The sequence below is a fragment of the Labeo rohita genome, chromosome 6 (assembly GCF_022985175.1).
Source record: "Labeo rohita strain BAU-BD-2019 chromosome 6, IGBB_LRoh.1.0, whole genome shotgun sequence".
Classification (NCBI taxonomy): domain Eukaryota; kingdom Metazoa; phylum Chordata; class Actinopteri; order Cypriniformes; family Cyprinidae; genus Labeo; species Labeo rohita.
Window position 1 is genome coordinate 21,781,251 of NC_066874.1, and position 27,734 is coordinate 21,808,984.

Consider the following 27,734-nt stretch of genomic DNA (forward strand, 5'->3'; position numbering starts at 1 on the left):
ACTGGAGATTAGTGAATTCGGTTGTTGTTTGTTAGAAATGCAGGCCTTGTTGATATTTGTCACAATGAGCTCCCCCGACTGTGATAGCAGCGTGAGACAAGCGCATACAGGAGCTCAAAGAACATAGCGCACATTTGAGCTATTAGACAGCAGAGGTTTGTGTAACTGAAAAGAAATTAGGCTCTGTGAAGCTCTGTTCATGAGACGGAGAGAGAAAGACAAAGACAGAGATGTGGAGGCCCACAAAGCACCTGCCTCTTTTGCATTATAGCTCATTTTAAGGTCAGCAGAAACATGCCCTGGCTTTTTCTATTTCCACTGAGAAAAAGAGTAATGAATCATAATAGTTTTAATATTAGACCACTCTAACTAAAGAGTCCAGACTGAGTGGTTTCTCCAATAAAAAATACATTTGAATTGTATGAGAGTTTGCTGAACCATCTGAAATCTTAAAAGAAAACATTTCATGTTTAGTGTAAATATGCGGTGTACAGCCACGTAATTCTGTTTTTGATATTTTGCACATTGTTTAACTTTCTAGAAACCTTCTATTCTCTATAATGATAGTCTTGAGGAACATATCACTGCAAAAAATCCAATTTGAGAAGCAAAAGTACACAAGATATTAATATTGCATAAGATTTAGTCTTGTTTTCAGAGAATGAGTACTGAATATCAACATTTTGTGAGGTTTATGCTTAAAGCAAGAGCAAAATTCTCTGAAAACAAGTCTTAAAGTTTTCCTGGAAAACCAAGGAGCAATTAGTCTCATTTATTTATCTGCCATAAGATTACAAATGCGTGTATAACACTCATTATTTGCAACAGCTCTTCTGGATCGATTTCGCTAGTCTTCCGTCACATTTTAAATTTGCTTTCTGTATAATTTAGAATCAGTGAACTTGTTTGTTATGGAAATGTCTTTATCTCACTCTCTCTTTTCTCTCTAATGTTCATCTGAAAAATAATGGCTCCATGTACTCATTTCCTTCTATTATTCATAAAACGCTTTTATTTCCACTTTAATGATGTCTATATTTCTTGCCTAGTGCATAATTACTCTTCTCTTCTCTTTACCTCTCGTCATCATGCTTTTGATTTCTCTAACAGATTAACTTTCTTCAGAGTTGGGTTATATAATAATATTTTGTTTTTAAGTTACATCATTTTTTATTGAAACTGAGTTAGTAGTTTATTTGGCCAGGTACAGCGTTCATAGATTAAAATTAGGCTATATTAAAAACCATGTTAAAATAGGAAGACCCCCAAGAGGAGAAAACCTAATTTTGTCGACTAAAAAAACTAAAAACTGAAATAAAACAATAGAGTATGTAAGACTAGGTCCTTAAAGGGGTCATTGGATGCTAAGTTCACTTTTACATGCTGTTTGAACATTAATGTGTGTTGGCAGTGTATGTACAAATCTACCCTATAATGATAAAAATTCAGCTCCATGCAGTGGTTTTTAATTAATCTGTAAAAATAATGCTCAGATGCCTGTCGTTGTGGCGTCACACTGACAGAGACCACTCCCACGATAGTTGATTGACATGAGCGTTTTACCTCAGATCAGCTGTAACAGTCCGCCCTCTTTGTCTCGATGCCAGAGCAGGGATGTAAGTTAGACAAGAATATCTCTGATTGAGCAATTGAGGTGTTGTGTTGCTGGATGTAATAATGAACATAGTGGTCGTCATTTACTCCCGACATCTGAGCCGCTGAAGATGCAGTAGATTACGTTTGTTTGTGAAGGGAATGTGCCTCCCAATCTACATTCGTCTATGTTCGCGCAAATCATTCATGATCCAGCTTCACTTACAGCAGAAGTGAGTATAAGGGTTTTTTTGATGAATCTTTGCGATTGCCTTTCCTAATAATGTGCTAGTTAGCAAGTTTAGCTAATTTCCATTTAAAGCAACAGAATGAGATGATTTTTGCAGAGCTTATTTTGACAAGGTAAAAAGGGTGTTGTTTTACACAACCATTGAGAATTTTTAACCAAAGTATATTATAGACTTTTCATTAAGACCCTAAAGAATCATATCAACTTGTGGAAAATGGGCATCCGATGACCCCTTTAAGATACCGCTTTCAGACCACATTTATTATTCACATTCCGTTGTGTGTTCTTGTGCATTTGCTATGCTTCTTATAATATCAGAAATTCACTTATCAAATCAGTGTTTTCTAATGGGCCACATTATCCATCAGTTAAGGAAAAGAAAATCTGCTCCACAATCCTTGCTCTTATTCACAGAGTGTTGGAGCCAAGCACAGACACACTGTGTTCCCATGTAGAGGCTGGGACCGAGGCCCAGACTGACAGCATTGTTCAAGAGGGGTCTGCTCGTCTCTGCTGTCTAATTTTCTCGCTTCTTCCCTTTAATTTTCTCCTTTCTTCCGTGGAGCTTCTCTGTTCCTCTTAATTTCCCTTTGTGGTACCTGTTGTTATCGCTCAGTGGGACAGCACTAACCGCTCCGAGTATTTACCTCCAAAAATGAGGTTTAAGGAGATTTAAGCACATCTTTTTGCGTAGAACATTCAGTTCACTCTGATCAAATATAAAGGAATTAGCTTTCAAAGCATACCTCTAAAGACCTCAAAATGCTATACTAAACACTGATTTTGTAAAGCATTGGTGCATTCATATCACAAGTGGCAGGTTTTGTTTTTGCTCTTCTGAATGCCTCGCCGCTTCTGTACTAACCTTGCTCTGCAGGGCCCACAGAGGGGAAACGACATTAGCTCAAAGGAATACTAATGATGCCAATATATGCTTTAAGAATTCGACATGGGACAGTGAGAACTGTTATGCTGAATGTTGACGGTGCTGCATGTGTTGACTGGGCGTAGATTAGCATAGGAACCGCGATTAGTGGAGTTTAGAAGCTCACTGTGCTCGTAGGGCTGGGCGATAAATTGATCAATATTTTCTCGATAAACAATAACAAGAGCATGATAAATGTTCGATATAATGTTTATATGGCAGAGGTGGAACGAAAGAGCTCTAGTCATTTAAAGCACACCTCACAAACTGTTTATCCACTCGGATCAAAGTTCAAACAACGACACGGCACAAACTTACTAGTCTTGGTCATGCAACCACTAAGCAGTGCTTGAATTCAGCGAAGAACACAAATAACTCTAAGATCAAACAGCGCTGGCGAACAGTACAGTCAGAAGGCTTTTTAATTTACAAATCGTCATCATTTACCATGGATTTACTGTAGTAGCACTAACTGCATCATTGTGTCAGAAATTTGGGTATTCGTGTCAGATTTTATTATATTATTAATGTAGACATGTATTAAATGTATTGAAGGAGTAATGGATTATAAGCACTGTATTTTTGGTGAATAAGCTATAGCGTTTATGCATTTATACTAAATGTATTTAGACTACTGTTTTTCATACAAATACATAGAAAACATTACATTTACTATGGTATTGAGGTGCTGTATTTGTGGTTTAAACTGTGATTATCATGATCTAAATGTATGCTACTATGGAAGACCAATGGTTAATTAAATAAAAAAAACCTCAAACAATCAGAATAATTAAATTTTACCATATAAAAAGGTTGCTACAATTTTTACAGATATTACTGGTCTTTATAATAAACATAAATCTACATCTGCATCCTAACTCGAGACAAAAAATGTTATATTATTATTAATGTTATCAGGCAACACAAACCTGTGTTCTTGATTTGAAACCGTATTACTCATTAGAACATGCAGAACTAATATTTTTTTTCTATTAAGATATTTATTTTTTTAAGGAAAAATGACTAGAAGAGTGTAAAGAATTAAAAAAAAAAGTGTTTGTCATGTTCTGACCATAAAGAATAGTTTAAAACCACAATTAAAGCTCTCCTTACAGTGTTCATGAAGGATATTAAATATTCCTTGCGTCAAACTTAAATTAATGGCCAAATATTGAGTGCATTTATTTGTACAACTAAATATTCAGATTCATGTTTTAACTGAAACTGTTTTATTTGTTTTAAATAAATAACCAAAGCAAGAACTTTTTTTTTTTATGTTTTGATTAAACAGTTTATAGCCTTAATAATAGAACATGATCTTACATTTGATTTATTATAGGGGTCGACCGATATGTATTTTTTTACGGCTGATGCAGATAAAGATTACTGTAGATCAAGTAGACTGATAACTGATATTTTGAACCGATAATAAAAGTATAAAATTTAGAATAACAAGGGCTCTGACAAAAACTTTCTTTAAATGCTTTTAAATTATTTTAGCGCATTTGAAAATGACTTATACCAATAACCAAAAAATTGCTTAATATCTGTGCCGATAATCTTTAGAGACTGTCAGCCTCTAATGTATTATGTTTATGACCCATAATTTATGATCAGTTTATTGATATTGACAGAATTGATCATGAAAATGTTGACCTTAATTTTTTGTGACTTTTATATGCAAGTATAAAACACACACACACACTACTGTTCAAAAGTTTGGGTTGATAAGATAAGAATTATTTTATTTTATTTATTTTATTATTTTATTTATTTATTTATTTTGGAACAGATTTTTTGCACTTTTAAAAATGGAAATATTCTAAACTATTATTACAATTTAAAATTGTTATCTATTTTAAAATATTGTCCTGTGATGACAAAGCTGATTTTTTTCAGCACTCAATACTTCAGTTCAGTTTCACCTGACACATCAGAAATCATTCTAATAGGCTGATTTGGTGCTCAGGAAACATTTCTTATTTTCAACGTTGAAAACAGTTGTGCTTCTTAATATATTCTGGAAACCATAATACTTTTTTTCCAGTATTCTTTGAAAAGTGAGTTCAAAAGAACAGCATTTGAAATCTTCTGTAACATAAGTGCCTTTAATGTCACTTTTGATTGCTGAATAAAAGTATGAATTTCTTTTTAAAAAATCCGTAATAACCTGACTTTTGAATGGTCGTGTACCTGTATTGGTTGCGTCAAGATGTGTAGGTGGGAAATTGAAAACTTTGTTTTAGATAAAAGCTTAAAAATATAACTCTTTAGGTATTTGATCTAATCAAACAATTTCTATCTGTAGCCTGCAGGTAGTGTGTTAGCCTTAACTGCGATAGACTTGCATGCATACAGCAGGTTGTTGGATTGCGGCAACGTCTGGCCTCTGTTAAGCCGTCTCAACTGAGTTGTGAGGCCTAGACAGTTGAAATATTAAAGATGGCTCACCAGCCAGGGGCAGCCATTGATCAGAGAGGTTCCCTCCCATTGCTGGACACCTTTGATAGATCCTCAGTCCAATTGGGCAGGACTCATGCTGGTCCACAACATCAAAACACTCTCATACTCGCCGCCAGAAGATCAAAAGCCTGTGGATTTGTGGACGCGCATTAATAAGGTTTTTACGTTATACGTGTGTGCATTCGCAATGTCAGTGCCCTTTGGATTACTTTGAAGTTATTGTGTTTTTAGCTCTGAGAAAGTGTGAGCTCACTAAGCAAACTTATTTTGCCCTCATTCACTGGTGTTGAGCCGTGAAAACTCCCCGCACCATTCCGAAGTCTATGAAGAGATGTCTTTTGTTCCTGTCAAACCCCAGCCTCCACCCTCACCCCACCGCTGGGCTGCGTCCTGCTCCCTGCTCCCGTCATGTCAAAAGGGTTTCCCGCAGCTCACGCTTTCATAGCTCCCTACAGAATAAAACAGGGCAGAACACGTCTCCCTCTGTTCCCTCAGAAAACCGCACACATGGGCCTTTAGAACTTGGGCCCATCAGGAGTTCTCTCACAGCGCTGCAGACCAGCACCATGTTTACCCCCATGTCAGTCGCCGTGAAACCAAATGAAGGAGAAGTCAGTGGGTATAGGGAGGTGGGTGACATTGTGACAACCGCGGCGGTCGGGCAGGGATTCATTTATATTCTAATGGGGGGGTAGCCCTGGATACGCTTAGGTGACTGGAAAACATTCAACGAGAGGAAGTGAGCGGACTTGGATTCGCTGGGTGCGCTTGTATAACTCGACGGATTGAAATCGCTTTCACAATTGAAGGTAACTCTCGGTTATCCCCGCGGACAGACAGAAAGGGGCTGGACTTTTCAAAAAGCAAACATGTATATTTCCCATGGACTTTCTAAGTCTTTGCTTTGTAGACTGGAATGAATTTGCTCACAGGCTCAATGGAAAGCGATAATGTGCTCTGTGTGAGACTTGCGACAACAGGAAACACTCCAGACCTCACGTATGCTGATATATCCAGTCCTTTTAACATGTATGTAATAGATCAGAGCTGTTGATTATTCACGACACATCAAACAGAGGCTGATGGGATTACTCTGCTGAAAATAATAGAGTATTAAATTGAAACGTGAGGTTCACCAGCTCCTAATTCCTGACCATTGCTGTTTTCCCTCAGAGCGCTGGTTTCTTCTTTAATAATTGATAAAGATTAAAGACCTCTTGAATAGTTTAACGTTAGATTTGCATATTCTGGTGTTAAAGCTTATCAATATTTTACTAAATTATTGTAGTACAATATGAGATTAATAGTATTTAGTAGAATTTTAATAGTATTAAAAAACATAATTCCTGGTGGGTTAATAAACTGTGTATCTAAAAATATGATCTGAACATATTTTTAATATCTAAAATATTTTTAGGATTGTCAAATCGGTTAAACCTGATTAATCATGTTAAAAATAAAAGTTTGTGTTTACATCATATATTTGTGTGTACTGTGTATGTGTATATATAAATACACACATACATGTATGTATTTAAGAAATATATGTAATATTTATTTATATTTATACATAGTATCTAAATATGAATATATCTTAAATATTTCTTAAATATATACATTACATCTGAAAAAAAATAGTTGTAATTAATCAATTCAAAATAAGTTTGTTTACATAATATGTGTGTGTACTGTGTATATAATATATACATATATAAATACACATACATGTATATATTAAGGGAAAATATTTTAGAATTATATGTAAAATATATAAAATAAATTATATACAAGTGTTTACATACAATACATATAAATATTTTTTAAATCTATACATGTGTGTATTTATATTTATATACACAGTACGAACACATAGTATGTAAACAAACTTTTATTTTGAATCAATTAATCAAGACTAATCGTTTTGCAGCTCTAATATGCATGCATGCATGTATGTATGTATGTATCTATCTATCTATTTATATATACATATGAATATACACAGTACACACACATATGTGACCCTGGACCACAAAAACATTCTTAAATCGCTGGGGTATATTTGTAGCAATAGCCAAAAATACATTGTATGGGTCAAAAATATAGATTTTTCGTTTATGCCAAAAATTCTAAGGAAATTAGTAAAAGATCATGTTCCATGGAGATATTTGAAAAATTCCTACTCTAAATATATCAAAATGTAATTTTTGATTAGTAATATGCATTATTAAAAACTTCATTAGACAAGTTGAAAAGTGATTTTCTGATTTTTTTTTTTTTTTTTTTTTTTTTTTTTTTTTTTGCGCCCTCAGATTCCATATGTTGAAATAGTTGTATCTCGGCCAAATATTGTTCCATCCTAATGAACCATACAACAATGGAAAGCATATTTTTACTCAGCTTTCAGATGATGTATAAATCTCAATTTCGCAAAATTGACCCTTAGGACTGGTTTTGTGGTCCATGGTTACATATTGTGTAAACACAAACTTTTATTTGGGATGCGATAAATTGTGATTAATCGCGATTAATCACGATTAATCGATTTGACAGCCCTAATTCTTTTCAAAGTTGTAAATAAAACAGATTATCGGGAATACATGGAACAATAAAACACTACTTTAGTGTTGAAAATGGTGAAATTTATAAATTTGTGAGTTTTACAATTTCTGAGTGAAAATTGTTTTTATATCAATTTTATTTCAGTGTAGTTTTAAACATTTGTGCTTTTTATTATTTTTGTGATTTGCTTAATTAAATCTGTAAAAATTTGAAGTCTGTTAATTCACTTTTATCTGACTTTGAAGGTGTGGCGGCTGCCATACGCAATTCCTCTGGATAAAACATGCTAAAATATTTCATAGCCTTTGAAGTGGGACCCAATCCATCTTGCGCCAGAACATCATAGTAGAAAAGGGGGTGGCTTTTTTGGATTTAGGCCAAATCAACCACCTAGAAACCAAGAATATCTTAGCAACCACATAGCAACATGCTAATAGCCACACAAAGCATCTTAGCAACCGCATAATAATGCTCTGGGTGCAACCCACAACAATCTAGCATTGTGTCTGCAGATGTGTTATGTGCAGGCACCGTTTGTCAGAATCTTGTTTTGAAGGTGCTCAATGTAGGCTGATGAAGTCCTGTTTATAAAGTCATTAGTTCAGTGGTAAAATGTTGCATTGTGATTGAACGTTGTTTGTACAGTGCTTTTAAAGACCTGTCAATGTGAGACGTGCCTGTTATTTTTCGCCTTCAGATGTTGATGCATCACACCGATTCTTTGAGGCGTCAACAAAAAGCCATGTCAACCTCGCTTTCTGGGTTCCCAACCAATCAAGCCGATGTGTAGCGCAACAGAGGAGCTTAGTCATTGTGCATGTCCCTCCTACATGCCGTAATGATTTTCATCTGAGCATGAGAGAGATTAGCTAAAGAGACATGATTATCGTGACATTCGAAAGATCTGAGAAGAGCTCTACAGAAAATGTGTGAAAATCCATACATGTAAACTCTCAATCTGCTGGTAAAGGTGCTGATCATGTGCATCTTATGCGCTGTGAATACTAACGAGTGAAGATAGAGGCAGAATTTGAGGAGTGTTTGATTGGAGCACTTACTGTACGTACGCCGGTACGCTTCGTTAAAGCCCAGTCCATTAACCCCCTTTGCTATGATGCTGGAGCCATATGCTGCTAATTACAGCTCTAATGTGAGACACTAAATGTCAGTCTGGAGCGCTAGTGAGGAGATGATTGTTAGGTATAATGGCTGCACTTTTTTTTTTTACTTGCACTTGTCAGATTTGAGTCCCACTCTCTGTATTGTTTGGAACAAAGAACAGAATAACATTGACCTAGGCTGTGCTTGATTATGGAGTTTTATGAATGAGATGACAGTGGACTGTGTATATTAAGGATGTCCTTTTTTCAGGAATTTCCATAATCGATTGTCATTTAAACGTGAGTTTAAATGACTGAGGAATGTAAATGTTAAAATTGCAAAATGCTTGTGCAGTAATCAAAGTACTGCATGCACTTGGACTACATGGGCTTGTTGTGTATTGTTATTTTATTTTCTGTGATGTAATGAACATCATTGTGGCAAATTATGCTGCAGTGAACAATATAAAATTTAATATTAAAAACCCCTTACTATTATTATTAATAATGATGATGATAAAAATAATAATATAATTAAAGCTGATTTTGTACTTTTTTTGTAAACTGTAATTATTTGTGATATAATGAACATTATTGCTGCATTAAGCTTCAAAATTAAAATAAGTAAAACGATATGTATTGTTATTATTATTATTTTTATTAAAGTTGGTTTTGTATGGTTTTTTTTTTTTTGTGAACACCAACATTTTACTTACGATGTATTGGACAAAATATGCAGTACTTATGGAGCCCTGCGTATGAATTTACTAATTCATTCCCTCGTTTTAAGTAAATTGTGTGGACAAAATAATAATTTGTGCCCATTTTAGGTAAATTGTGTGGTTGATATAATTAGTTCCCTCATTTTAAGTAAATTGTGCACTCGATATAATTTATTCCCTTGTTTTAATTCAGTTGTTAGATATAATTTGTTACCTCGTTTTACATAAATTGTGTGCTTGATATAATTTGTTCCCTTATTTTATGTTAATTGTGCGCTCTATATAATTTGTTTCCTCGTTTTACGTAAATTATGCACTCAATATAATTCGTCCCCTCGTTTTAAGTAAATTTTGGGTGATAAAATTTGTTAAATTGCGCCATTAATATAATTTGTTCGCCCGTTTTACAAATAAATTGTGCACTCTATGTAATTCGTTCCCTTGTTTTTGGTAAACTGTGCACACAATAAAATTCATTCTTATGTTTTAAGTACATTGTGCATTCAATACAATTTGTTCCCTCATTTTAAGTAAATTGTGCACTTGATATAATTTGTTCCATCGTTGAAAGTAAATTGCATGCTCAATATAATTCGTTCCCTCATTTTATCTAAATCACACACTTGATATTATATGTTCCCCTTTTTTTTTTTTTACATAAATTGTGCGCTCAATATAATTCGTTCCCTTGTTTTACGTAAATTGTGTGCTTGATATAATTTGTCCCCTTGTTTTAAGGAAATTTTGCTTTTGATATAATCCGTTACATCATTTTAAGTAAATCGTGTGCATGACATAATTTGATTTACTTCCTGTATGCATTCTCATAAACCTGTTGCTGCTATTATGTTATGTTGTGGACAAATATTTTAGTTTGGGAATAAGTTATACACATTCTCAAAAGCCTTGCAGCATTGCATGGAATTATTTTAAATGTTGGTTTGTGAGAATGTGGACAGGAAGCAGAATGAATTATTTTGTGTGCACGATTTACTTAAAATGAGGGAATGAATTATATTAAGTGCACAATTTACGTATAATGAATTTTGCATGTTGTGTGGGGTTTCGAAAGTATTAAACTTAAAGCAAAACATAATTTCAATAACCGTAGTATTAGTAGTTATTATTATTAATAGTACATTTTACATGTTACTTTTTTTGTTTGACCTGTGGAGATTCAGAATCAGAACCATAAACCACCTACAAAATCAATGCACTATAGCTTGCATTGTGAGTAAGGTGTATAACATGCCGCTACACTTACATACAATCACAGTGATACTTAAGGTCATCTACATGTTTTCCTGGTGAACACAGACATGATGCATCAGACCCTGTCGGGTAGATGATTATGTTGTATTGTAACCACATATTACGGTGTTTTTGGTGCATGCTCTTGATCGCATTCCAATGGTGCCACACCTGATTACACTGAGCCCACTTCATGCTTTTAGGGGCACATCATATTTATGGTACACATGGATGCATATCAGTGTCACGGATGTGATGTGAAGCGCAAGATAAAGCTCATGCTAAAATTGATGCTAGAAAACTGTTTTCCTGTACTGTATGGAGGCATTTGCACTGAGATTGATTAATGGACAGTCAATCAGATTAATCCATGAAATTATTATTTTAATTAATATTTAATTAATATTATTTAGTGAATATCATAAATGAAAATCATCCACAATCACAAATTCACAGGAGGGAGCAGCTCTCCTCCAAAACAAACACCAACACACACAAACACACACACACTGGCCGGCAATGAGTGATGGTGGGGCTCCCACAATATTGCCATCGCTGCAGAAAAGCATGGCTGAGACAAACACACTCAGACAAAGGAATAAGCAACAAAGGAGGGGGGAAAGAGAGAGGCTGCATGCAAGTAGCATGAAGAAAATTAAATCGTAAGAAATTTTGACACCAGATCCCCCAGACACTGACCATGTCAGACTGAATGTCTTAATGTTGTTTGATTTGCATACCAGTGGTGCAGAGAAAGAAAAAATCACGTCTAAATCAAGGGCGAACCCAAAATAATAATAATATATTTATTTTTACTTCATACCATGAGAATGAGTTGGGTCCTATTTTTAGTGTTTAGTGTATAAAGGAGATTTTTTTTTTTTTCAGTCAAAATCACAGAGGCATTTTAATATAAAGTAAAATAGTTCAAGATATTTTTAGGAATCGTGCATTCCTAAGTAGAATGATAAAAAAAAAAAAGAAGTAAAAGTGTGTCTTGGAGGAACAAAGGTTGGATTTTCATTGCATCATGTTCTGTGAGCGAACCGTTGTGATGGAAAATCCTCTGTCACGAAGGGAATAATGTCACCGCATCATTAGCACAAGCTCCAAGCAAATCAAAGCAGCAGGTTGCTGTTTTTGCGTCTTCATTCGCTCTATGTACTGCACCCTCTTTCCTTTCCAACACTCCATTTGGTGGAGGGCTGTTGCGTTTCGTCTTTGCCGAGCTGTGGAGGACATTTGTAATTGAAATGAATTCTTCCATGTCAGCAGGGCAGATTTGCCCACATCTTTTGTCTCGGGGCTCGCTGCTTTGTCGAGGCTCCCCCCCTCGGTCCTCCAAAGGCAACCAGACTTACGTACATACATTTGTGTTAATAAAGCAAAAGGCAGTGTGTTCATTGGTTGAGCACACACTGTGATGATAGGATATGACTGGGCACTGAACCAGATGAAGCAGCGCAGAACTCGCACACACACACGAGAACAAACGCACACGGGTTTCACACTGAGATCGGATGTAGTTTATCAGCATGTCGTCTCAAGTATTGTATTCTTGCTGCCTTGTAAACCCCCGCCGAGCGCATCAATCACAACAAGTTTATAATCATCTCTGGCACGTTGTTATTCTTTTTTTTCCCACAGATTTTTTCATATTTTTTTGCAGTTGCTGAAACACAGTAATTTAGGGTTTACACCCTTTTCATTAAGCAAGTGTATAAAGGGTTTTTGTTCCTGCTATTTGATACGTAACATTCCTTGCTATTGTAAACTGTGTTAGTTGAGAAGAGGTTTGTTGACAAGTTGTGCAGCATGCTTTGTTTACTTTCATCCACATAATAACAGTAGTAAACAGAAATGACCGTGATCGTAAAACACTTCTCACCTCCAGGGCTCTATTTGTTGAAAGCGCTATGAAATCAGAATTGAAGTTTTGTGGCTTTCAGTCTGTATCTTAGCTTTAAAACTCTCTGTGTGCTAGCGTACTCCTAAAAGTGAAAATTTTGGGTCAGTATGATTATTTTTTTTAAGGAATAACTACTTTTATTTAGCAAGTATTCATGAAGTTGGTCAAAAGTGACTTTAACATGGTTACAAAATATTTCTTTTTTAAATAAATAGTTCTTTAAAATGTTCTGTTGAAAGAATCCAACTGTTTTTACAGTTTAAAATACAGTTGAGGTCAAAAGTTTACATCACCCTTTCGTAATCTGCAAAATGTTAATTATTTTACCAAAATAAGAGGGATCATACAAAATGCATGCTATTATGTTTTACTGACGTGAATAAGATGTTTCACATACAAATTGTTTACATATAGTCCACAAAAGAAAATAATTGTTGAATTTATAAAAAATGATCCATTCTAAAGTTTACAACCCCAGTTAAACTGCCTGCTGTTCTTCAGAAAATCCTTCAGGTCCCACCAAATTCTTTGGTTTTTCAGCGTTTTTGTGTATTTGAACTCTTTCCAACAATGACTGTATGATTTTGAGATCCATCTTTTTACACTGAGGACATCTGAGGGACTCATATGCAACTATTACGGAAGGTTCAAATGCTCACTGATGCTCCATGAGGAAAAATGATGCATTGAGAGCCAGGGGGTGAAAACTTTTTGAATTTAAAGAACAGTAAATATTTTTTGTCTTATTTTGTAGTTTTGTCTTCTGGGAAACATGTAAGTATCTTCTGTAGCCTCTGAAGGGCAGTACTAAATGAAAAAAATACAATATTTAGGCAAAATAAGAAAAATGTACACATCTCAATTCTATTCAAAAGTTTTCACCCCCGGCTCATAATGCATTGTTTTTTTCCTTCTGGAGCATCAGTGTGTGTTTGGATCTTCTGTAATAGTTGCATATGAGTCCCTCAGTTGTTATGTAACCAATTATTTTGTTTTATTATGAATTATTGTTAATCATTTTAAAAAGAAACAAGCTACTGTGTACTGTATATTCTATGCCAAACTTCATGCTGTACGCAAACATAGTTAATAATGTTTAAGATATATGCTGCAGTATGTGTCATATGGTTTTGTTTGTGTGCATATGAATACTGTAGTTGTGTACAGTATGTGTCTGATATGACTGTTAAGCTTTTCTCTACAGTAATGCATGCCTGTGGAGTAGACGAAAAGTAGATAGATCCAGCACTGACACCAAAATACTCTTCCCGTCAAAGAGCATCTCAGCTGGACACTTTAATTGCCACTTTTCCTGTCTACAAAGACAGTAAAATTGTACTACCTTGTCTCTTTTTCTAACTCTTTTTCTATTAGGCCTGCTCTGTTTTTAAATAGGGCCCTGTGACAGAATCACGGAATTCAGTCAAATTTTTTGGCAAATTTTGGATTAATAAACAAAAAGTTGGGATGTAAAATTAATCATATTCAAATTGTGCTATGGACTTGTATCTGTGATGATAAAACCGAAGGAGTTGTTTTATTTTCATTTGTTTACAAGTTTTATTTTTCATGTTTTTGATTGATAAATTTGTATTAAATCCTAAATTACAAAATGTATCAAATTAAAACAGAAGTGTGAGGGGGAAAAAATTGTAAATTTAATAGCTTACACATCCTTTATTGTTGATTTAAAATTTCATTAAACCATTAAAGCAAAACTTTACGCAAAAAACACAGAGTTTAGGAAAAAATAAAACAGAATTTGGGAAAACAATAAACTGGTTTCATATAGCCCTAGTTTTTAAAAGGATAGTTCACCCAAAAATGAAATTCTGTCATTAATTACTCACCCTCATGTCGTTCCAAACCCATAAAACCTTTGTTCATCTTCAGAACACAAATTAAGATATTTGTGATGAAATCCGAGTCAGAATGCCATCAGAACGCTGGCTCCTGCGTCAGCAGCACCACATGCATGTGTCGTTTCTTTCATAGAAGAAATTGAATTAAGTCATTATTCTTGTTTTCTTTGCAAACAAAAATATTCTCATAGCTTCATAACATTACGGTTGAACCACTGGTGTCACATGGACTGTTTTAACGATGCCCTTACTACCGTTCTGGGCCTTGAATGTGTCAGATGCATTGCGGTCTATCTGGATCAACATGAGGGTGAATAATTAATGACAGAATTTTCATTTTTTTTCCTTCATTAAGTATTGACTCAAGAGTTCTCATTTAAAGTCAATCAAAATGTGTAAACTTCTCGTTAATAAAAGAAGCTGTTATTGACATAGATTAAGTGTATAGAGCTGTAAAATTAATATTGATATCATAGTTCAAACAAAATGGTGTTAAAAGTTGATGAGAAATGTTTAAATTCATGCTGAAATTATTATTGATCCAATTTCTGTCAGAAACAAGTGAGATATTGAAGACACTAAGAGTGGCAAAGTGAGAGAGACAGCGGGACACAAAGACAGGGTGAGGAAAAATAGAAGGGTAACTTGTTTTGACTGACAGACTGCTGGAGGGCTAGTCATTTCAATGGAGAAAACAAACGAGAGGCAGAAGGAGCTAGAGAAGTTGATGGATGTGATTAGAACATTGACCTATCAAGGAGACTGAGACTCTGCAGGTGGGTAGCAAATGTGTTTATGTGTGTGTGAGGAAAGACATTACAAATATGAGGAAAAAGAGTGAGGACAATGCTCTGGGATGTCCCTCAGCTCTATGCGTACGTGTAGTCTCTAACAGGGGTGTTTGGCCTCTAATTGTTTTTCATCTACTCAAATAACGTTCTCACACACCTGCTCCATTACGTGCTTAAACACCTGTATGGCAGTTTGATCACACGTTAAACAGACTCGAACTGCATCACCAGGCTTTTGATGCTAAAACATGACTGCGTTATGTCGATAAAAAGTGACCGTCCTTTAAAACTAATTAGGCATTGAATGCTTTAAAAGGTGCGCTTTATTATCTGGTGGTTCTTAGTGATTAGACAGTAAACATGTATGGCGTTTAAGTTTAAAGGGATAGTTCACCCAAAAATGAAAATTCTGTCTTTAATTACTCACACACCTGTTGTTCATCTTCGGAACACAAATTAAGTTATGTCTGATGAAATCTGAGAGCTTTCTGACCCTGTGTAGACAGCAACGCAACTACCACGTTCAAGGCCCAGAAAGGTAGTAAGGACATTGTTAAAATAATCCATGTGACATCAGTGGTTCAACCGTATGTTATGAAGCTATGAGAATACTTTTTGTGTGCTAAGAAAACAAAAATAACAACTTTATTCAACAATTCAACAGTCTTGTTTTTCAGTTTACAGAACTGAAAGTTGAATTAGTGTCGCTCCGTTATTTCACTCTCTTGCTGCCCGCACTGTTCCCTCACATGCATTTTCACCAAAAAGCATCTGTATTTGCCATCTAATTACTGAGGGCCCTCAAATATAATGTGCTTTTGCTTTGACAGACCTTGACATGATCTGTTTGATTACTGTATATTCATCTTGACTTGAAAATAAAAAAAGCACAACAACAACTGTCTGTGTTTGCATCAACCACGTGCCTTCGGGCACTGGGCTCCAAAGTAACCAAGAATGACACTGAAGATGGTTTTGGTGACAACAACGTAATCTATCTTCATCAATTCCTGTGTTTTGATTCTAGATATGAAATATGACTGTGTGATGACCGAGGGAAATGAGAAGTTTAGAGTAAGTGAAAATCAGGAAGTGATGTTCGGAGTAAAGGGACCAATTCACTGGCCAGTGTAAATATTTGTGTACTAATAGTTACTGTGTGATTATGCTTGATGTGCTTCTGTTTGTTTGAGGAGAAACATCAACAGTTCAGAAATCAATGGAGATAAATAGAGCGTGAGAGAAGGAAAGGACAGCCAGAGAGGAATAGACAAACATAAAACAGGCTAATAGGAACAGCTTTCTCCTTCACCCCTTCTTCCCTTTGAATTTCCCATCAATAGGTCTTTCTCTGTTCTCTCAGGTCATATCAGTTACAGTCCATCCCATGAGAATCTGCTCTAGGAATGGGAATCTTAAGGAATTTAATGATTTGGTTATTGATTCTGTTCTTTTTTATTATTCTTTTAGTGTTTTTAAAGAAGAAATATTTGGAAAACGTTTAGCTTTATTTTTGATCAAATAAATTCAGCCTTGGTGAGCATAAGAGTAGGGCTGTCACTAATGATTATTTTAGTAATCGAGTAATCTGTTGATTATTCTGACGATTAATCGAGTAATGAGATCATTATAATACATTTTTGAACAACAGCCTTTAAAATGATTTAAATATTACCTATTATACATATATAATAGCAATAATTAGTAAATATGATTTTGAGCAAAACTGTTAAAATACGTAATGTACTATGCACAAACGGACGTTACGCATTATAACAAATGCCTGCAGAGGGCAGCAAAACTTTACTGCGTGATCTGATCCTTGTTTAATATTGACTAAACAACATTTAATTCAAATGTCCACTTAATCATTAATATTTGCCCATTTCTTTACAACAGAAATGCTACAGCCACTTTAATTTTTTGAGTATGTGGACACGTGTAACATGTAAACTCAGAGTGAGGGTTTAAACTTCTATTTTGAAATTGCGATGAACAGTTAGCATATTGAGGAAGATATTGATGTATTGTCCTGTCTTTGCTAGGTATATAAATGATTTACCTTATAAACCTGATAAAGTGGCACACATTGCGTTCCCAGATGAACGTTATAATAAACCCAAACTCACAACAATAAGCATAAATGGAGTTTGAGATGCTCCACTGGGCTCTTTACTGTGAACTTACAGTAGCATTATGTTTATGACTTTATATTGGTTTAATATATTAAGCAGCCTTGGAAAACAATTTAATAATTTTTTTTTATTCTTGTCCATGAAATCCACCACTTCCGGTATTTTGCTGGCTACTCAACACAGGTAAAACGCAATAGGGGATTTTTTTTAAATCGAGTGCTCGAATTGAATTCAGGAATTGTGACAGCCCCTACGTAAGAGCCCTCTTTCAAAAATGTTAAAAACCCTAAAAATATGATTATTTTGGTAATTGAGTAATCAGTCGATTATTCTGAGTAATCGGATAATTACAATAAAATTTTTTTGTAGCAATAAAAATAGATCTAAGTGAACAATAGCCTTTAAAATTACTTAAAATACATGTATAATAACACTAAGGCAATATTAATTTCCATTATTTTGCCAGTTACTCAACATTGGCAAAATGCAATGAAGGATTTTTCTTAAATCGAGTACTCAAATTGAATCGAGGAATCATGACAGCCCCTACCTAAGAGCCTTTTTGCAAAAATGTAAAAAACCCTACAAAAATGATTATTATGGTAATTGAGTAATCGCTCGATTATTCTGACGATTAATCGAATAATCGGATAATTATAATTAAATTTGTTTGTAGGAATAAAAATAGACCTAGGTGAACAATAGCCTTTAAAATTACTTAAAATACATATATAATAACAATGAGGTAATAATAATTTACAATTTTTTGCCGGTTACTCAACATGGGCAAAATGCAATTCAGGATTTTTTTAAAACTGAGTACTCAAATCAAGGAATCGTGACAGCCCCTACATAAGAGCCTTCTTTCAAAAACTTTAAAAACCCTAAAAATTTACTCCACTCATATATAATGCCGCTGGGGTTGTTGCTGACATTCTGAACTGCTGCTGTAAGGACATAAGTCCAGTTTTGCATATTTCTGCATGGATTAGCTGCATTTAGTTGTAAGAAGTTGGTCCTGGATCAGCACTTCAGGAAAACTTTTATTTCCAGCCAAGTTGCTGACAGCAGCAGTAGCACTACATCTTACCTCCAGCTCCCTAATGCTCCATTCAGTGGGACGTCCCTGTGCCACTTGGTCTTTCAAATGGACCTAGTTTCACACCGCATTTATCTTTTTTCCTGTTTAAGAAGGCATTATGCGATTCCAGAACAAACTCCAACCAGACAAAATGCTCGATTTAAGCTTTTCACGTGTGGGAGTTTATTGACTCGGGAGTGTTTGAGTTCGCGTGCACCGTCAAAACTGCCTCCCTCCGTCTTACCTCTTTCACAGACATACTCGAATTCCTTGAAGTGTTAAATAAAAAGGCGAGAGAGGTGTCTGATGAAGGCGCTTTCACACAATCTGCATACAGAAGCAGTGGAAGCAGATTAGTGTGTGGTATTGAGCTGTGAAGCGTCAGTGTAAAGCTGTGCTCACAGGGCTTTATCTCCTCACTTCCTCAAAGGAGTTCAATTGTGCTCTTTGAAATCCACCTGGGTTTCAGGCTTAATCTTGTTGTTACCTTTGCAGGCTGTTTGCTTATTATTTCTAATTTTATTCCAGCTTTTTTCATCTGTGCACTCGCAGAGTTGTAGATACCAAAGTTTCTAGGTGCAAACTAGAGATACGGAGAAAAACTGTAATATTTCAAAGTATTGCAGTGTTTTACTTCATGACGCTGTGTTGATATTCTCACAGCAAGAACTGAGAATTGTAGATGCGTTTTTTTTCACATTTAATATTTATGGGAAAAAGAGATTGACCACCACTTACAGTATGCAAGAAGATGAAATGTACTGTGACATTAGGTCGCTTGCAGCAAAAGTCTAGGTAGAGTTGCACCAGCTTTTCGTAAGTTCAAACTTGGAAAAAAAATGGAATGTAAAGTGATGGCAATTAATATGCAAAATTGACAGATTTATTAGTATTGTGTTGCTAGGTCTGTACCGTTTCATGAATTAATTCTATGGCCATTCCTTGGTGTTTTCTGTACATGTTGGTTGGCATTTGATGTTTTATTCTGTGTGTGTTCAAAAGCTTTTTTCTCTTTAGGGTGTCAGACTTTCTTGTGTAGGTCTCCTCACATCTGCACTCTTTGTAGTTCATTGGCAGTGGGTGAACTGACCAGTCAATGCACAGACACCTTCACATACAGTGCCATGCAGAAGTTTGGGAACCCCTTTTAGAATCTTTGAAAATGTGAATAATTTTAACAAAATAAGAGAGAACATACAAAATGCATGTTTTTTTTTGTTTTTTTTAGTACTGTCCTGAGTAAGATATTTTACATAAAATATGTTTACATGTAGTCCACAAGACAAAAAATAGCTGAAATTATTAAAATAACCCTCCTCAAAAGTTTGGGAACCCTTGGTTCTTTATACTGTGTATGGTTACCTGGATGATCGATTATATATATATTTTTTTAATTTATTTTTTTGTGATGGCTGTTCTCTTGTTTGTTCTAAACAGTTAAACTGAGCACTGTTCTTCAGAAAAATCCTCCAAGTCCTGCAGATTTTATAACTTTCCAGCATCTTTTGCATATTTTAACCCTTTCCAGCAGTTACTGTATGATTTTGAGATCCATCTTTTCACACTGAGAACAACTGAGGGACTCAAACACAACTATTTAAAAAGGTTCAAACATTCACCGATGCACCAGATGGAAATACAATGTATTAAGAGCCGGGGTGTGAAGACCTTTTGAACAGGATGAAGATGTCCAAATTTTTCTTATTTTGTCAAAATATAAGTTTTTCCATTTGGTACTGCCCTTCAGAAGCAACAGAAGATGTTTCCCGGAAGACAAATTAAGTACAATTTACCTTGATCTTCAAATTAAAACATTTTCATGTTTTCGAAGGTTCATCAGTGAATGCACCTTTGTTAATAGCTGTGTTTGAATCCCTCAATTGTGCAAAATTATACAGTCACTTAGGGGGGGTTCCGAAACTTTTGCATGTCACTGTATAGTACGTGTAACCAGGCATTTTTACATAGTTACTTATGGGGTGGTGTTTTTTCTCACCTTACCCATATTTTTCTGTTACTATACTGTTTTGATTCCCTTGACATGCTTTATCCTCCTCACTTTCTTTCTTACACATGCTCACACGTAGGTCTCAGCATGCGCGAAGACCTTCGCAATGCTTTTCACCTTTCACAGTTTGTGTGTGCTACATAAGTATAGGTTACTAAACAAGTGGACTCTCAGAAACACAGTACTGTGACAATACAGGTAGTAAATCCCTAGAGAACTAGGCTGTAGTGGGAGGAAAATTACTAGCGTATGAATTGTACATGGTTCTGTTTATGCTTGTCTTTCTGTGTGTAAATCAAGAATTGATGGCCTTACATCCCTGTACAGAAACCTTTTATTCTTTGATTTCTAAAAAAACTGATTAATTATTTTATTCCTCCCTTAAAGGGATAGTTCACTCAAAAATGAAAATTGTCATTAATTACTCACCCTCATGTCGTTCCAAACCTGTAAGACCTTTGTTCATCTTCAGAACACAAATTAAGATATTTTTAATGAAATTTGAGAGCTTTCTGACCCTGCAAAGACAACAATGCAACTGCAGGGCTCTACTGTGTCACCAAAACTACTGCGTGCGACCGAACCGATCAGCATATTTGTCTTTGTGCTGAGGGGAGCTTCAAAGGTTTCTATTTTTAAGGGAGTTTGTAAATGAGATACTGATTTAATACAACAGTTAAATAAACAAGAAGTTAATATTAAATGATTACATTGTCTGACTATAACATTATTGCCTGATTTTGCTTTATTACATCATCAAAAATAGTCTGAAACAAGTTACAACTGAGCTGCTGTGCATCTCCATTCAAACACAGCTTGCTTGAACATGTATTTTTAAACAAATCTAGTCAATAATTCAATTTCCCATTCATAAAGACAGTCACTTTCTTTTTTTCCCGAATGAATCAGCTGTTTGAACGAATCAAATGAATTATATGATTCAGTAATTAAATCAGTGACTTGCTGCCACCGACTGGCAGATTTAGTTTTATTTTTAAAGTATCTTTTCAGTTATTTAAATCATTTAATATTTCTGTATTCAAAATGTTATATTTAAAACATTAATCTCAACATGAATTTATGAATTTGATTGCACTCATGCCACCTCTGAGCCTCATTAAACTTATGAAAATACAACTACAAGCCACTTTTGTGTTCTTCTGTGCCACCTCTGTAGTACAAATTAATTTTGTTAATACTGATTTCATTTGAATGGGAACTTATTTAATGATTTGATTTAATTTTATTAGAATTTTTTTAAAAAGCTTAAAAAAATATCATTAAAAAAATGACATAAAAGATGACATACTTTTAATAAAGTTAAGAAAAATGCCGTTAGAAAAGTAAAAACAAAATTCCCCTGTAAATCACTTTAAGGAGTCAAATATCACCTTGTAATGGGAATCTACTTTTTGATCAGTTTTTTTGATTATTCATTAGAAGGTGCTCCTAAATTTAAGTGCTCCTAAAAAAGAAAATTAAGCATAGAGCCCTGAATTGACAAGTTCAAGGCCCAGAAAGGTAGTAAGAACACTGTTAAAATAGTCCAATTGCTCATTCTTCATGTCAGCATTGTGCTTGAACTGTTATACGATTTCATCTAAAAAGACCGTGAGGCTCAAACAGACAAGTGAAGAAAGAAAGAGAGATCCCAGCAGAAAAAGGTGACCCACTGAGGCGCCTCTCTCACAGACTCCATTTACGATTATGACCTGTCCATGTTTATAGCCCTGCTCAAGATGGCTCTGCGATTGCCTTATCCTATAATAGGTGGGCTCTCTTATCTCAAACGAGTACTCAGAACCACATAAACCACAGCCAGTCAATCACAGCGCCTCCCCAAACAGCACGCTATAGACCTCTGATCTAGTGTCCCTAATTTATTTCTTCCAGCTGCTTAGACTATTGAATTTTACATCAAACTTAACAAGCATTAGACCAGCGTCAGATTCTTAGAACCTTATAAATGAGTATGGCTTCGAAAAGCTCTTCAAGTCGTAACCACCTTCAGCCATTAGTTTGTTAGCACAAAGTAAGCAAATAAAGCCATAAAGTGCATAGCTCATTGTGTTTAAGTAGCTCTTTAGACCATGCTGAAGTAAATGGAATGACAGTTTCCCATCTGCTTTTTAAAATTGCATTGGTAATTTGGCTGTTTTCAGGAAGCTGAAGGTGTCAAGTGTGTTTAGACTGCGGTCTTTGTTGTCTGTGAAGTCTTGGAGGAAATGGTTTGTGAAAATTGAAGGATGCTGACCTTGAGCTGCGCTGTGTCCTGTGCAGACTGGCCATTTTGTGGAACGCTGGCAGCGGACACTAAGAGGTCACCTACCGCTAACCATCACAAATCAGCAGTCCGTCAGTAATCAGTGTGGTCTTTCGAGCATGGGACCTTGGGAATGTCATGGCTTTGCCTACCTGTGCGGAAAACTCACACACACACACGTACATCTCTTGCTTTGTTTCTACACACTAATGCACACTCAGTTCCTGGAAGTCCCAGGGAAATAGAAAAATAACATTTGCACAGAGACAAGCCTAATGTTTATATATGACACGTGTGCGCTTATTGTTTGCGCAGCCTTGTGCGTGATTTATGATTTTTGTATGGCTCACAAATCATGGCACTGTATATGCAATCTTTGATTATGTATGTGTATGTGCATAATGAAGTATTTGCTGCTTGTAATACATACCATCTTTTAATCAGCACATCCCATGAGTGGGTGCTTGAAGCTGCCTGCCTGCATTGGCAGTCCTACAGGAAAATTAGTAAAACCAACACTTGAGCTGGCCCATTTTCTCAAACCGACGCAACATAACCCCCAGTTTACACATCAGCTCCCTTCCATCCTCCAAGTCAGCAACATCTGGCAATACTTCAAGCAATGATTTTTGCTTCTGTGGTTAATTTTAAGCATGTTACTGCGAGCCAATATATTCACTGAAAGCCACTGCGGTGGTAGTTCTGTGCATCTAGAGGCATCCAACGAAACTGCAAAAATAAAAATAAAAAGATTTGTTTTCCCCAACATTTTTCCTGTCGTACTTAAGGAAGCATGTTTCCACCACTGAATAAAAAAATAAAAAGGTAATTGTGACCTTTTTCTCTAGATATAAACTCGCAATTCTGACCTTTTTCTCAGAGTTGCAAGTTTATCTCACAATTCTGACTTTATAAGACACAATTGTGAGATATTAAGTCAGAATTGTGAGATTTATATGTGACCCTGGACCACAAAACCAGTCTTAAGTCGCTGGGGTATATTTGTAGCAATAGCCAAAAATACATTGTATGGGTCAAAATTAATGATTTTTTTTTATGGCAAGTAAAGATCATGTTCCATGAAGATATTTTGTAAAATTCCTACTGTAAATATATGAAAACTTAACTTAAGTTTTGATTAGTAATATACATTAAGAACTTTATTTGGACAACTTTAAAGGCAATTTTCTCAATATTTTGATTTTTTTTTTTTTTTTGCACCCTCAGATTCCAGATTTTCGAATAGTTGTATCTCGACCAAATATTGTCCTATCCTATACCATACATCAATGGAAAGCTTATTTATTAAACTTTCAGATGATGTATAACTCAGTTTTGAATAATTGAACCTTATGACTCGTTTTGTGATCCAAGGTCACATATTCGCAATCCTGAAAACATATCAGTCTTTTTTTATCCTCTCAAAATTAGACTTTATAACTCGATTAAAAAAAAAAAAAAAAACTGTCAGAATTGCAAGATAAACTCACTTATGCAAGAAAAATTCAGAACTGTGAGTTTTTATTTTGCAATTCTGATTTAATTTCTCATAATCGTGAGTTTATATCACGCAATTCTGAAAAAAAAACTCAGATTTGAATTCGTATCTCGCAATTCTGACTTTTATAACATGCAATTTGGAGTTTATATCTCACAATTCAGAGAATAACGTCAGATTTAAGAGTTCATGTCTCGCAATTGTAAGTTTATATCACACAATTCTGAGAAAAAAGTCAGAATTGTGAGATAAAAAGTCACAATAACATTTTTTATTCAGTGATGGAAACAGGCATTCCATACCTGCTCCTGCTGTTGTTCAGGAAAATTATGTATTATTTTTTTATAATAAATATTAAGCAAAAATATATACAACTATTTGAAAATGTGGAATCTGAGGGTGCAAAAAATCTAAATATTGAGAAAATCGTCTTTAAAGTCCAAATATAGTTGTTAGCAATGCATATCACTAATCAAATTTTGTTTTAAATTATAAAATTGTATATATTTACAGTAGGAAATGTGCAAAATATCTGGAACATGATCTTTACTTAATATCCTAATGATTTTTGGCATAAAAGAAAAATTGATCATTTTGACCCGTACAATGTATTGTTGGCTATTGCTACAAATATACCCATGCTACTTATGATTGGTTTTGTGGTCTAGGGTCACAAATGTGATATTAAAATGGGTTTATGTAAAAAAAAGTGATTTTAACACAAAAAAATTATTGCAGTGTTGATTGCGTATGATTACTTATTTTATCCCCAAAATCAATCCGTAAATAACATCAGTTACGTTACTGGTATCTGTGATACTTGCCATTAAACAATTTAAAATATACTGTCTTTCTACGTAAATCTACAGGCGTTTCAGTGTGAAGCAAATGACAAATATATTTATTTAAAAAATTAAATTTTAGGTGCAGTTAATCACAAGTAATTACAGAACACTATGTAATTCTTGGTTTTTGATATTTTTTGGAATCATCCTACAAATGGCTTACTTTAACACTGAGCAAAATTACACACTTCACCTTGAAGAAAATTAATAATATGTTCAGCTTGAAAGGAATGAAGGGTGTGACAAAGTCAAGCTTTGTCCTTGAGATAAGGTTGGTGACGGATCTTGGGTAATTAAGCGCTGCTCAGAGCTCACTAACCACCTCTCTCTGTAGTCTTTGGAGGTGCTCAACCCATAACATACTGCCTCTGGTTCCAAAGGAAGATAAGGGGCAGAGGGACATGGCCCCTATGATGTGCGAGTTGCTAAATCTCTTGGCTTGTTTCAGTGTAAGGTAGCTTGGCTGGGAAGATAGGGGAGACTTAAATAAAATCCTCTTGTTCTGATGAGAGCCAAGGGCCTGGGATTTGCTCATCGTTCCAGAGAAGAGTGTCACAGAATATTTCTTTTGGTCTGGTCTGTTGCTACTCAGTGACTGTTTGAAAATGTTCTGCTGTCGTTTGGTTGGTTTTCATCATTTTCTCTTATCTGGTTGACTTTTTTCCTTTAAGGTTTTTAAAGCCTATATTTTATGTCAGTAAATCAATGTTTATTTAGTTTTAGTATCTGCTGTCACGGGTGTTTCTTCCGAGGAGGTAAGGGAGGCAGCGCCTTCTCAAAACTGGATAAGAAAAAAATTTGTAGTACAAAAAAAAAAAAACAATGCCAATATTACAAAAGTGTATAAATCACTCGTTTTTCTTAAGAAACATTGTACAACAGCGAAACCAGCAGGTAAAGTTACAGCGGGGGTCCGTGTCTCTCTCACCTCCCGTAAGCCCATTGAGTTTTAACAGACTTCCTAAAGCAGTGCGTTGAGTTTGAGGGTGGTAATAGAAAATGAATGGGGGAAGTCACATGAAAGGAGCCAATCCCTCAATCGCGATATGATTGGATATGACTGGTTATGCTCAGCTGTGATTGGTTCATGCGATAAATCCCGATAAATCCCATACAAATTTTTGTTTTTCCAAAAAAATGACAGATCGTTTCACTAGATAAGACCCTTCTTCCTCGGCTGGGATCATTTAGAGCCATTTGAAGCTGCATTTAAACTACATTTTGGAAGTTCAAAATCGAGGCCCCAGTGAAGTCCATTATTGAAAAAAAAAAAATCCTGAAATGTTTTCCTCAAAAACCATAATTTCTTTACGACTGAAGACAGAAAGACATGAACATCTTGGATGACAAGGGGGTGAGTAAATTATTGTTCTGGAAGTGGACTTCTCCTTTAACTATTAAAAGGAACAGCTGAAAATAAGTTTGCAAATAACGTGCTGTCTGGTCTGGATGTTGTTACATAAGATTATGGAAATAACATGGATTCTGAATGTTTCATGTTACCGTTACAATAAAATGAAGTATGTTGTTTCATCTAAAGGATTTACTATAGTCGTATCGATTGCGAGAAAAGAAAGCAGAATTAATATTTGGCATTCGCGAATAGCACACCTACACAGACCAGGCACTGCATGTGTTCAATTGATGCACATGATAAAATCCGAACGTGCGAACAGTGTTAAATCACTGTGTCCTCTCTGACTGATAAAGCTCTTATTGGTCTCCCTCCCAGAGAGCTGACAGTATCATCAGTCGCTCTCCCTTCAGGCTCTTTTACCCCAGGACTTAAAGCAAAGCAGTCTTTATCCACACACATACGCAAACAAAAGTATGGGTTCATAAATTCACAGTGATGTGTACCTGGGCCTTTGTAATTGCTCCCGCTGGAGCTGTGCGTTCAATTCATTCAAACTCTCTTCCCAATTAAACTATAAACACAACAAGAGGAACGACACAGACACACGGTGCAGTTAGCCTCATATCGCGTGCCGTTTGTTATTTGAATCTGAAGCGTGAGTCTTTTACTGCTCAACATTCTTCTTTATTTCTGCAGCAGAACGGTTGTTATCAAGTGCAAGTCTACTAGTGTTTCTCAAATGATCTAATTTTGGCATGGCATCTCTTGCAGACTAGATTTAGTAGTGTAGTTTGTTTCACTGTTGTTGGAAAAAAAGTCATTCCACCTTCTACTTAAGATTGATGTGAAAAAGCAGGCACAGCTGAACTGACCTTTGACCTCTTAGTAAACAGCCTTGATGTATATACTTCTATACTTACCTTTGTCTCTTTTCTTTAACAGCAAAAAAGACATGTGCAACAACAGACTTTGCATGTAAGAATGGGCAGTGTGTCCCGGCCCGATGGAGGTGTGATGGAGAACCGGAGTGTCCAGATGGTTCAGATGAAGCAGACTCCACCTGCAGTAAGTAACCTGAGTGGATGAGAGTTTGTGCATGTTATATTTTGCTAACTGATTTTG

At 35.3% G+C, this 27,734-nt stretch overlaps 1 protein-coding gene across 6 annotated transcripts in view; it reads left to right on the forward strand.

The window, feature by feature from the left end:
• Positions 1-27,734, forward strand: part of lrp8 (low density lipoprotein receptor-related protein 8, apolipoprotein e receptor) — a 201,431-nt gene that overhangs the window by 65,975 nt on the left and 107,722 nt on the right. For all 6 annotated transcript variants that reach the window (XM_051111510.1, XM_051111513.1, XM_051111511.1 and 3 more), the window contains exon 3: positions 27,555-27,677. In XM_051111510.1, coding sequence (XP_050967467.1) covers positions 27,555-27,677 — 123 coding nt within the window. The remainder of the gene's footprint in view (positions 1-27,554; positions 27,678-27,734) is intronic.